A 13,487-nucleotide genomic window follows, 5' to 3' on the forward strand; every position below is an offset into this window, starting at 1 on the left:
CCCGATGTGTCCTCATCTCCATCCTTTTCGCGTCGCCCCGGGCTCTCCTGGGGAGCAGGTGTGCCGCTGTGCCTCGCACCTCCCTCCAGGTAGGTCGAGGATGTGTTTCCAGGGGCTGCCCTGGGTTCCTTGTGCAATTTGGGAGGCCCAAGCAGGAGGATCACTTGAGCCCAGTAGGTCGAGGCCAGCCTGGGCAACAAGCGAGACATCATGTCTTAGAGAAAACAAGAAACAAAAAACAGGGGATAGTGGCATATGTCTGTCCTCCCAGCTGCTCGGGAGACTGAGGAGGGAGGACTGCTTGAGACCAGGAGGTCGAGGCTGCAATGGTCCATGATCGTGCCCTTGCACTTTAGCCTGAGTGACAGAGTGAGACCCCAACTCAAAAAAAGAAAGATTGATTCCAGTTTTGCAATTACCCCATTAGAAGAAATGATGGCCCTGTTCCCTTTCAGTCTCCTTCTTCCATTCTGTGAGATGGGTGCCTCACTGCTGGTCAACAGGTCTGATTGCTGCATGTAAAGAATTAGAATAAATTTTCTGGTTCCAGAGGGTGAGGGGCTGTTGAGAAAAGCATGAGAGAGAAACCAGTAAAGAAGCGGGGTCTTGAAGTCAAACATGACCCCTGGGATTAAAAGCCCACCTTTGCAAAGGAGGCTTGGATGCCTCTTAGGGGACAGTCACTGCCATGACTGGCCTCTGGTCTGTGCTTTTGCAGAATCTCTCCAGGTCAGCAAAAGGTGTCATCAGGTGTAAGCTAAGACCATCAGAAAGCAAGGCCAGTGCACATGGTTACAGAGGAACTAGGTCTGGAATCTGATTCTCTCCACCAAGGGCCCTGGAAGAACAGGTGACCCACTTAACATGGAGCTTAGGGGAGGAAAGAGCCCATGAATAAGTTACACAGTAGGTGCCACACTCTAACTTCAGTGGGAACGGAAGCATGTCATCCATGAGGCAGTGAGGTATGGGCTTTGGAACCAGTCAGGCCAGGGTTCAAGCCCTGTATTATCTGCTCTGCCACATGCTGCTACGGGGCCTCAGGCCGGGTAGTTAATATCTGTGAGTCTCAGTTTTTCCCTCTGCAAATTAGAGCTAGTAACATAATCTTTTCCCCTGGAACTGGGTGAAGGGTAAACTCCATGGGGAGTGGTCAGCAAGGTGCTTATACATAAGAAATATTTGATACGTGGGAACCTTTTTTTTTTTTTTAAGTCGGGGTCTTGTTCTGTCACCCAGGCTGGAGTGCAGTGGCACGGTCACAGCTCACTGCAGCCTTGATTTCCTGGCCTAAAGCAATCCTCCTGCCTCAGTCTCCAGAGTAGCTGGGATGTCAGGTGTGCACCACCACACTGGGCTATTTTTTTTAATTTTTGTAGAGAGGAGGTCTTGCCATGCTACCCATGCTGGTCTCAAATTCCTGACCTCAAGCAATCCTCTCGCCTCAGCCTCCCAAAGTCCTGGGATTGCAGGCATGAACCTCATGCCTGGCCCAAAGAAACAATTGTTAACATCTGGGTTAGAAAGTAATCTGCTTCAATAGTAGAGCCAGAACCTATTTGGAGGTGTCAAAAAGTAGTCACTGAATATTATTTGCTCAATGAACTTGGGGGCTTAGTATTAGTGTAGAGCCATTCATTGGCTGATAGTCCCCTAGGTTCTTGGTATATGAGGCTGAGAGAGGAAGTTTCTGGCCTCCTGGGAGGGCTGCAATGACTCAGAGAAAAGTGCAGGGGTGGAGGCCGCTCAGGCAGAGAGAACCAATGAGCAAAAGGAATTGTAAAGGGACCCAAGGCCAGGCAGAAGTGTACTCACGGCTGTCCCCTCAGGCCTCCTTCTCTGCTCTGAAGCTGCTGAGGCTATTGCTGTTCCCTCCTGACCATGTCCCACAAAACACGCCCCTTCCCCCTCCTGTTGCACCTCCCAGCCTTGTCCTTCTATGTGTTCTTCTGTCCCCATCCCCTTTCCTTTCTCTTTTTTCTTTCTGCCTCTGCCTTGGATCTGGCAGGGAACCCCAGGCACAAGTCACCACCTGGCCCAGAGGAAAATGGTTTCTTTTCTTTTTTCAGCTGGGGTCTCACTCTGTTGCCCAGGCTGGAGTGCAGTGACACAAGCATGGCTCACCGCAGCCTTGACCCCTTGGGTTCAGGCGATCCTTCTGCCTCAGCCATCTGAGTAACTGGGACTACAGGCATGTGCCACCATGCCTGGCTAGTTTTTTGTTTGTTTGTTTGTTTGTTTGTCGAGACGGGGTCTCGCTGTTGCCCAGGCTCATCTCAAACTCCTGGGCCCAAGCAATCCTCCCTCCCCGGCCTCCCAAAGTGCTGCAATTACAGGTGTGAGTCACAGGCCCTGGCCAAAAGTGATTTCTTAACCTTATGCAATGTAAACTTGAACCCTCCCTAGAGGGCTGGCAGAGACCTAGAGGGACAGATTCAACCATTGCAACACCCAGGGCCACGCTGAGATGAGCACACACAACAGCACTGACCTGGGGACTGGCATTATCTCTCCAACCCAAAATCAAGGAGATAGCTCTGTTCCCCAGACCCCACCCCTCCAACCTCCCAGCGACATCCAAGTCCCGCCTTCCCTGGGTCACTCCCAGAGTTGCTGGACAGGGTGCCTGCTAGATCCCTGCTCCCACCATCTTCCCCCAAACATGATATCCGTCAGATCAAGAAAAAGAAACACATTTCAAGCCAGTGGCGCTTCGAGCCAGATTTCAAGCTCTCAGACCACTTCTTGGGACAGATACCCAAACAAGCACAGCCTGTTCCTTCCATGAATTCCTTCCCCAAGTCTATCAATATTCCTCAAGCCTAAAATGCTGTTCTCGACTGTCTGTGCCACCCAGACCCTGTCCCTTCATTAAAACCGGGCTTCTGTGGGTCACCGTTGCACCTGTGGATAGACATTGTGAGGCTGGTCCAGAAGCTTTCTGGTGTTCTGTGGGTCCCAGGTGTCTTCTCTCTTTTTGTTCTGCTGCCACGAACATGTTGCCTCCTTTCATTCCTGTCCCAAGCGGGAGTACATGCCAAGATAGACAACAATAACTTTGCTGTGTTTCTTTTTCTTTGGAGATAGGGTCTCGCTCTGTCACCCAAGCTGGAGCACAGTGGTGCTCACTGCAGCATCCATCCGCTGGGCTCAAGTGATCCTCCCACCTCAGCTTCCCAAGTAGCTGGAACTACAGGTGTGCATCAACATGCCTGGCTAATTTTTTCTTTTTTGTAGAGACAGAGGTTTCACCAATGAGTCTGTTTGCCCAGGCTGGTCTTGAACTCCTGGCCTCAAGTGATCCTCCTGCCCTGGCTTCCCAAAGTGCTGGGATTACAGGTGTGAGCCACGACACCCGGCCACTTCTGTTTTTCCCTCTTTTCTTCTGTTCAGTTGCCATACTCTGTAAGAAATTATTCCTTTTTTCTTGGTTTTCTCATAGCAAATTATACCTATAATGTTCAAGTCATTCTTTTTTTTTTTTTTTTGGAGTCTCACTCTGTCACCCAGAGTGCAATGGCACATTCACGGCCACTGGAGCCTCAACTGCTGGGTTTAGGCAATCCTTCTGCCTCAGCCTTCCAAGTAACTGGAACTACAGACCCAGCTAATTTTTCTGATTTATTGTAGAGATGAGGTCTCACCACGTTGCCCAGGCTGATCTCAAACTGCCGGGCTCAGACAATTCTCTTGCCTCGGCCTCCCAAAGTTCTGGGATTACAGGCTGAGCCACTGTGCCCAGCCTAAGTCATTCATTTAATTAGTTAACATTTATGCCATCTCTATGATATGTCCCCCGCACCAAGTTCAGTGTTTGACCCAGATGATAACAGAAGATGCCTCTCTCAGGATCAAGATGGACTTACACATACACAAATAATTATAATACAGGGTAAAAAAATACTATAAAAGAAGAGGTGAGCACAGGGTATGGTGGCTTATACCTATAATCCCAGAAGTTTGGGAGGCCGAAGTGGGAGGATTGCTTGAGCCCAGGAGTTTGAGACCAATATGGCAAAACCTCATCTCTACAAAAAAAAATAGCTGGGTATGGAGGCACACACCTGTAGTTCCAGCTACTGGGAAGCTGAGGAGGGAGGATCATCTGAGCCTAAGAGGGCAAGGCTGTAGTGAGCCATGATTGTGCCACTGCACTCCAGCCTGGGCAACAGAGTGAGACCCTGACTTTAAAAAAAAAAAGGTGAGGACACTGACCATGTGGACACAGGAGGATTGTTCCTTGGAGTGGGAAGTAGTGCGGAGTATGGGGTAGCATCACCCCCCACAGAGGACATCTGAGTAGGTAGTGAATGATACACAAAATTCTGCCATATCAAGAAGAGAGGAATGGCTTTCCGGGCAAAGAGTCCTGGATGCAAAGAAAGTACAGATGATGGTCCACTAGGCTTGACCAGCTCGTCTTCAGGTCCTGAATTCAAGACACTTGGGTCAAGTGGCAGGAGATGATGGAGCAGTTTATGAAGGAGTCCTCCCCAGGAAGTTCAAATTTCTCCTTGTACTCCAGGAACACTTGGGTATCCATTCGCCTAAGACTCACTCAGTCTTAGATGCACACTTTCTGGCTCCCTCCCCCAGAAATCCTGACTCCATAGAGGTTTAATTTTGACAGGCATTCAGGAATGCCCAGCATGGAGCTGGCAGCCAGGAGCCATAAGTGTAGGCAGATCCATGAGATGATCAGATGTGGGTCGCAGGGCAGCCACTCTGGTCGTGGTGTAGATGGTGGTATTGCCGTTGCCAAAAGGGAAGACAGGGAGACCTGTGAGGAGGCTGCTATCATCGTTCAGGCAAGAGATGATCCAGGTTCACTCCAGGAAATGCTGGTAGAAGAGGAGGGTGTTTAGGGAATCATTCTGAAAGCCCAAGTGGGAAAACTTGGTGACACCGATTGTGGTGGATTGAAAGAAAGAACAAGTTGCAAATAGCTCAGGTTGCTAAGCTTGGATGACCCAGTAGAGTAAGACTGGTGAACAGGTTAGGGAAGAGAAGAGATGGCATAAATTTGGGAAGAAAAGTATTATATTTGAAGGCCAATTAAGTTGACAATGTTCACACTTTTTCTTGCATTAAAGTATGTGTACAAGCATGCGCACACACACACACACACACACACACACACACAATTACTCACATCTCTCCTTCTATGTTGTGGACTTCTCTAGGGCAGCAGTCCCCAATCTTTTTGACATTAGGGACCGATTTAGTAGAAGACAATTTTTCCATGGATGGGTTGTGTATGTGAATGTGGGGAACTTCAGGCATTAGATTCTCACAGGGAACACACAACCTAAATCCCTCACATGTGCAGTTCACCATAGGGTTCACAGTCCTGTGAGAATCTAATGCTACCACTGATCTGACAGAAAGCAGAGTTCTGCTCCTCTACCACTCACCTGCTACTGTGCAGCCCCATTCCTAACAGGACTTGGACCAGTACCAGTCGGCAGTCCAGGGGTTGGGAACCCTGCTCTAGGGCACAGCTCTGACCTTGGCAATTGGCACATGCCTCACCTTGTCTGACATACAGCTGCTTAGAGTTGAGGGTGAGGAGACAGTCCTGGAATTAGCATACATCCCCTCCTCACCTACTCTCCAGAAGGAAAAATTAATGTAATATGGAGAAAGACAAATTTGACTTCTGAAATTGTGAAGCGAATCATTCTTTTATGTGTTCTTTGAATTGAAAAAAAATCCCCAAATTTGTTTATCAAGAAAGAGAAAACACGATCACTTTGGGAAACATAACCAACATAACCAGCCATGACATTTCTGTGATGCTGCCTTGGGAGCTGTGCGGGCTGCCCACGTGAACATGCCTGTACATGACCCTGTGGCACAGCTTTGCAGTACTGGGCACACACATCTTATCTTCTCTTGTGTTTCTTTGAGCAGGGGCCATGGTTGGCCATAGTCTCTTTCTGGAAACTGTAATTATTTAAATATGATAAACAAACATGTATTTTTAAAAATTAACTATCAATTTCTCAGAGTCTATTCTATCAGTAGCTTCTCTCTCCCCCCTTCTTCCTATCCTTCTCCTTCCCTTCTTCCCTTCCTCTCTTCCTCTCACTCCCTCTTTCTCCCTCCCTCTCTCTCCCTCTCCCTCACCTTCCCTCTCTTCCTCCCTCCTTCTCTCTGTCTTCCTCCCTGTCTCCCTCTCCTTCTGTCTCCCTCACCCTCTCCCTTTTTCTCTACCTCTACTTCTACCTCTTCCTATCTGTTTTCCTCTCTCCTTCTCTCTCTCACCATCTCCCTTTTTCTCTCCCTCCCTCCCTCCCTTACTCTCTCTATCTCCGTCCCTCTCTCCTTCCTTTCCTCCTTCCCTTCCTTCTTTCTTCCCTCCCTCCCTTCCTCCCTCTTTGTCTCCCATTTCTTCTCTGCCTCTTCTCTCTTCTTTAATTCTGTCCTACCCTTGTCTTTTCCCTCACCTGCTTCAGACTCTAGAAAAACCTGGAGAGGAGTCACTAGTGTTCTGTTAGCAGACACAACCACAGCCCTAGAGAACAATGATGGCTCAGGACCAAGGACAGTGGCACAATTGTGATAGAGCTATGTCACAGGTGTTCTGTGAAGCTGAAGTCAACTTGAAAGTAGAGTAGAAGGATAGTTAATGTGCCTTTCTCTCAAATTTGCATGATACTACCAGTCTGCATTTCACACTAGCTCTGTCAACTTTGTGTGCATAACTTGTTTTTTCTCTGATATAGGTGGTAGAAAAAGATGTCAATCCTGAAACAATGCTCTTACCATATCTGAGGAAGAAGCGTATCCTTTTCTTTGCTTCAAGTGTGTATGTGTGGTGTATGTGTATGTAGTTCCAGTGTCCTCATCAAATGATATTTTCACTCTTTCAGTCACACTGAGACACATTTCACACTACTGTAGTTTTATGTTTATCTTTGAGAAGTCCTGCATTTTAGTTTTATAGGCAGTGCACAATTGTGGCTATCAGAAAAACCAAGTTCTTTATAAAATGTATAAAATGAAGAAATTAGCAATGGAAACAAAAACAATGGCTGTTAAAAGGGCACAATTAAGCTTCCTTTATAATTAAGAGTCACAATATTTACTTTCTGTCTTCAAGGACTAATAATCATGACCATTAGAAAAAAAGAGCACAGAAATCACCTGAAATGAAAGTAAAGAAAAATGGAGACATTAAACCTGGAGATGTTACTCTAGAAAAACCTTCCAAATAAAAGCCATCCAAGATATGGATTTTTAGACTGCTCGGCATGAATTTCAGTGGGCTTCCAGACTTCAGTAGACTCCACAAAATTCTATGCAAAATTATGTGACAGTGGGAGTGTGCACATTTTTTTTCCCTGGGAGAGTGAAATTCCCAAAATAGTACGCAACTCTAAAGCATCAATCATTACTTTTCAGACACATGAGCATGTTCCTGAAACATACTCGTAAAAGTCATTCAAGATCTTTGGACTTAAAAACAATAAACACTGACTTTCTGGTTATTCACAGTGCCTATGTGTAAGATTTAAAGTTTGATTCATTATGAGTGATAGAAAACCCCAAAAAGTAATGAACAAGATGGAAGATGGAAGTTTATTTCTTTCTCATTATATTAGTTCAGACTCTCCAGGAAGCAGACACCAAAAATGGGATTAAATATGCAAGAGATTTATGAGGAGAAATGGTTATGTGAAAGGAAATAGGGAAGGAGTCAGAGAAGGCTTAGGGAGCTATTAGACCACAATTCTGACCCTGGAAAAGAAGAGAGGGAGAGAAGGTCGAGTTAGAAGCATCCTAGACTGCTGGTCAGTCCAAGGCATGTTGTTCAGAGCCTTTGAGGATTGTTGCCAAGAACTCCATGTCTCACACTCAGCCCTTGGTGGGGAGTGGCTGATGGGAGGCATGACCTTAATGAAAACTGGGGTGATTGATTTCAAAGTGCAGCAGCTTGGTCCCTTGGTCACTACCCTACATGTTGAAGGAGATCTGTGGGGTGTGTTCCTAAGGCTGTCATATTCACACAGAAGAAGCCCACATGGGGGTGGATCTGGGCTAGCAAACAGTGTCACAATATTGTCAGGGAACCAAGCTCCAACCTCTTCAGTGTGCAACTTTCTCCTCACAGAGATGATTAATAGAACTTCAGCCATTGTATCTGAACTCCAGCAAAGAGGAAGAAGTAGTTGACAAACTACCTCTCTTCTTTGAGGACACTCCCCTCTTGGAAGTCATATACAACACTTATACATACATTCTGTTAACCAGCATTGTTAATGATCCCCACCCCCAACTGCAGAGAAACCTGGAAAAATATATTCTTTATTCTGGGCAGTCATATGTGACTGAAAATTGGGATTTCTATTATTAAGGAATAACTAGAGAACAGATATTGGGGAATTGCTTGCAGTTTCAGCCACTGAAAGGCAGATAAATATGACAAACATGGCTAACATGACACAAATATTCCAAGAATTATTTGCAATTTAACATTTTACTTTGTGTGTCATCAGAGACACCAGTAAGATCGAGAACAAATGTGTAATATATTCATACCTTGCAATCTTTCATCCCTAGCATTTGTAGACTCTTTCTTTTTTAGTTTGATCTCATTTTTGGCAACCAAGGTCCAGTTGTTCACACAAAGGGAAATGAAGAATTTACAAGATTATATTCTGTAGCTACTATATTATAATATCAGTGAAGACACACATATATCATTTGATATATATATTAACTATACATTTTAAAGTCTGTGATGGTGCTTTCTCCTAAGATCAGGGCTATACTAGAAAGAGAATTACAGAAAACATGATCTTTAACTAAGCTTCTTCCAGTTGGACTCACAGGGACCAAGTATGGCTGTGGAGGAGGAGGCTGTGGTGCCTGTACAGTGATGATCTCACGATATAACCCCATCACCAAGAGGATAAGGTACATTATGGCAAAGTCCAGATCTGGTTGAATTTTTATAGTTTTGAACTTTTTAACTTTTTTACTTGGTAAATATGTACTGTGTACCCACTATGTGAATGGTACTGGGGACTGTGGGTACATCGATGAACAAGACAGACATGATCCCAGTAATGTGAATGGGTTGGGAAAAAATGTACCATCAACGAGGATAACACATGGCCAAAGAATTCCCTGAAAAAAGTTGAAAGGCTCCCTGACACCCTGTGCTGTCTGGAGAGGAAAAGCAGGGCTGAAATTGTAGTGGAGGATAATGTCATCATCATACTCCTATATTATCCCTATAGCTTCCTAACTTATCTCCTTGCTCCCATCAAGTGCACTCTCCATACTTCAGTCAGGGATATGTTTCAAGTATAAATCCAATCAAACCATTCTCTCCTACTTAAAAACCACCCTTTATGTTTAGTATTTATCCTTCTTTGGGTTTGCCAGATTTCTTGGATCTGTGGATTAATGTCTTCTATCATTTTTGGAAATTTCTCAAGGCATTATCTCTTCAAGAATTTATTCTGTGCCACATACTTTTTCTCTCCCTTAGCCTTCTGGGACTCTAGTTGTGCATATGTTAGACCACTATACATTATTTCACAGATCTCAGTGGAGGGCTAAGGCTCTGAGCACTGGTGAAGTTTCAGATATCTGCCTGTGTTTCACAGTCAAATCATCTGCTTTTTGAACTGTGAGAAATCCCTCCTAACCTTACAGTCTGGCAGCCAGCTTTTGAGGTCACTGAGTTTTCTTTCTTTCTTTCTTTCTTTCTTTCTTTCTTTCTTTCTTTCTTTCTTTCTTTCTTTCTTTCTTTCTTTCTTTCTTTCTTTATTTCTGTCTGTCTGTCTGTCTGTCTTTCTTTCTCTCTCTCTCTCTCTTTCTTTCTCTCTCTCTTTTTTTCTTTTTTTGAGTTGGAGTCTCACTCTGTTGCCCAGGTTGGCGTGCAGTGGCATGCTCACAGCTATTCCAGCTCAGGTGATCCTTTCGCCTCAGCCTTCCAAGTAGTTGGAAATACAGGCATGTGCTACCACAACCAGCTACTTTTTGATTTATTGTAGAGATGAGGTCTTGCCAAGTTGCCTAGGCTGGCCTCAAATCGGCAGGCTCAGGCAATCCACTCACCACAGCCTCCCAAAGTGCTGGGATTACGGCTGAGCCACTGAGCCCGACCCACTGGGGAGTTTTCTTTGCTCTCCTGTCTCACCTTCTGTGCTTTGAGAGATCTCTCACAGCCATGCTGCTCTGTCTTTAGCCTCTACAGGGTGGCAACTACTCTATACTTTATAAAGTCTGAGTGCCTAGAGTTTTCTCTTACTTCTCCTGTTTGTCCTCCAATCTCCTTTGCTTAAAAGCAGCCCAGCTTTGTATTTTAACCAGTTGTCTCAGCCCACATGCAACCATTAAAAGTTTGTTGAGAGTTGGTCTAGTTTCTCCTTATTTCTATCTGAGACATGTTCCTCTTCCTTCCATTTCAAAAAGAGAACATCTGTATCTCAGGGATAAGAAAAGCTGTGTCTTCTCTCCTACAAAGGGCGTGTCACTTAACGGAGTCTAGCCATTTATTCCTAAAGCTTGACTCATAAAGTTTCTTTAGATACTCAGCATCAGTTTGAATTTTTAAAATATATATATATATAAAATTATGTGGTGTATATGGCTTGTTTTGGTTTTTAGAATGAGTGTGACAATCTCTTACAACTTTTTACATCTGAACTGAAAGTGCACTTGCCTTTGAATCAATATTCAATTCCTTACTTTTACTATAAAGTCTTACCCTTATCTACCTGGCCCCTGCCTATCTCTTTAACCTTGACTAACACCTCTCCCCTCACATTCACTATGTCTCTGTATCACTGGGCTTCCTTTTGTTTCTCTGTTCTTAAACATCCCAAACTCATTCCTGCCCCAGGGCCTGAATTTGCGTGTTGTCCCTCTGACTTTTATGTCAGCCTCCTTCAAAGTATTCAGTATTCAGGTTTTAGCAAAAACATTATATTCTCAACCCTTCATGATCACCTACTAAATAGTTGTGCCCCACTCCACTTTTACAACTCTCCGTTAGCTTATATTAATTTACAGCACTTCTCACCATTTCAGTTTATACATGTATGTACATGTGTATTGCCTGTATACATAGATTTTATCTTCCCTCATTGAGGATATACATGCCATAAAGTCAGGACTTTTATCTGTCTTGCTCACCAATGAATCTTAGCACCTAGAACTCTGCCTGGCACATAGTAGGCACTTAATAAATATTTACATTTATTTATAAATAAATAATATATTTCCAGTCTTTCTTTTGTGTGTATATAAGGAGGTATACTGCACATACTGTTTAAAAACCTGTATATTTTGTTAATTTCTCATTAATATATTTCCAAAGTAATAAATATAATTTTAATGGCTGTATATGTTCCATTATTTGGGTGTACCAAAACCAATCCCCAAATAGTATTCACTATTAGAGTATTTTTAGTTTTCATTATTATGAGCAATGCATCAATAAACATTCATCCCGCGGGTTCAAGACCCGCCTGGGCAGCGAGACCTCATCTTTACAATAAATCAAAAAATCAGCCGGGCGTGGTAGTGCATGCCTGTAACTCCGGCTACTCGGAACGCTGACGCGGAAGGATCACCAGAGCCCAGCAGGTCGAGGCTACGGTGGCTGGGAGCGGCCACTGCACCCCAGTCTGGGTGACAGAGTGAGACTCCAACTCAAAAATAAATAAAAAACAAATATTCATATATATATTTATGTTTATGTCTGTGACTATTTCTTTATGATACATCCAAAGAAGGGGAATTGCAGAGCAAAAGAGAATGTGCATTTTATTTATTTATTTATTTATTTATTTATTTTTTGAGTCGGAGTCTCACTCTGTTGCCCAGACTGGAGTGCAGTGGCCACTTCCGGCCACTGAAGCCTCGACCTGCTGATCTCTGGCAATCCTTCCACCTCAGCCTTCCAAGTAGCTGGAACTACAGGCGTGTGCTACCACACCCGGCTAATTTTTTTATTTATTGTAGAGATGAGGTCTCGCCAAGTTGCCCAGGCAGGTCTCGAACCTGTGGGCTCAGGCAATCCACTCACCTCAGCCTCCCAAAGTGCACAGGATTACAGGCTGAGCCACCAAGCCCGGCTGAGAGTGTGTGTTTTAAAGGTGTTTATGACTTCCAATTGAAATGTCTTCCAGTCCAGTTCAGGGAGAACTCAATTTCCATTCTTATAGACAGAGTGAATCCCACTTTCCTAAACCTTTGCTACTAGTAGATGATATAATTTTTAAAATATTTACCTTTTTTTGATAAAAATAGAATTTCTCATTGCTTGAGTTGAATCTCTCTTGATTTTTGAGGTTGAACATTTGATGACATGTTTATTGGCCATTTGTAGTTGCTTGTGAATGAGAACATTTTAGGAGTCATTTTGAGTTGGACATTTTCTAGCATGGTTTTGTGGAATTGAGGAGTTCTGAATCCCACACTCTATTTCTTCTTCTGAAGCACACATTCATTTTATTGCCCATCCAACCCCTGGTCCAGTGTCTGCCTGGAAGATGACATAGCTCTAGGCAGGTGACTGTGACATGTAACCAGAGAGGGTCAGTCCCTCATTTGAGAGGAAAAATGATTAAAGTCCGTGGAAACTGTTCTGGAATTAGAATGAGGAGATCTAATTTTAATCCTACCTCTGATACTCCATCTATGACCCTGAGTAAATCAACTCTGATCCTCAGACTTTACTTCTGTCAAATGGTGTGAGCTAAGGACAAAGTGTCCGTGTGCAGACTGGGGACATCACAGAAAATCCGCCATAGTGGAGACACTCAGGATATAATGGAATTTGTAATTTGCACTTCTCTCTTGTATCCATCCTGAAGACATCAGCCCGCCAACGCCTGTCTGACCCCCCTCTGCTCTCTGCACGGTACTGCCGTCACCACTGTAGAAGGCATAGGAAGCACCAAGACCAGGATTCATCCTGTTCAGGTGAGCGTGTGCCTCTTCCTTATAGGGCGTCTGTGCTTTAAAAACCGTGAATGACATTCCAAGTCCCTGAGATGCATGGAGCAGAGCAGTCTGGGCCCTGCAGCTTGACCAACTGACAGGTAAAACTCAGATGGGGCCAGAGCGAAATCGGTATCCTGGGATGTGTGAATATTTGTGACTAACTTCTTGGGAAGATGCTTTTGGAAGATTGGAAGACTTTTTATTTTCTTAGAAAACCCTGACATCCCTGAGTATGTTTTCTGTGTTCTAGTTAGATGGGACCTGTCCATCTTACATCTCCCAGACTCATAGAGAGACCAGAGCCCAGTTTATTGAGGGATATAATTGCGTGTGTGGTGTGTGTGTGTGTGTGTGTGTGTGTGTGTGTGTGTGTGTGTGTTATATTATGTGGACAATAGCATGCTCTTTTTATTTTTTATTTTTTTTGAGTTGGAGTCTCACTCTGTCGCCCAGACTGGAGCACAGTGGCCACTCCCGGCCACCGCAGCCTCGACCTGCTGGGCTCCGGCGATCCTTCC

The 13,487-nt window shown here is 44.5% G+C and overlaps 1 protein-coding gene across 1 annotated transcript in view; it reads left to right on the forward strand.

Moving 5' to 3' along the window:
- The first annotated feature begins 6,732 nt into the window (after positions 1–6,732).
- The window catches only part of AOX1 (aldehyde oxidase 1), a 70,993-nt gene continuing 64,238 nt past the window's right edge, over positions 6,733–13,487 (forward strand). The window contains exons 1-3 of the mRNA XM_008069802.1: positions 6,733–6,786; positions 8,826–8,922; positions 12,840–12,948. Coding sequence (XP_008067993.1) covers positions 6,759–6,786; positions 8,826–8,922; positions 12,840–12,948 — 234 coding nt within the window. The 5' untranslated portion in view covers positions 6,733–6,758. The remainder of the gene's footprint in view (positions 6,787–8,825; positions 8,923–12,839; positions 12,949–13,487) is intronic.

This window comes from Carlito syrichta, unplaced genomic scaffold, assembly GCF_000164805.1.
Source record: "Carlito syrichta isolate Samal-C Ts95f unplaced genomic scaffold, Tarsius_syrichta-2.0.1 Scaffold312209, whole genome shotgun sequence".
In the NCBI taxonomy this organism is placed as follows: Eukaryota; Metazoa; Chordata; class Mammalia; order Primates; family Tarsiidae; genus Carlito; species Carlito syrichta.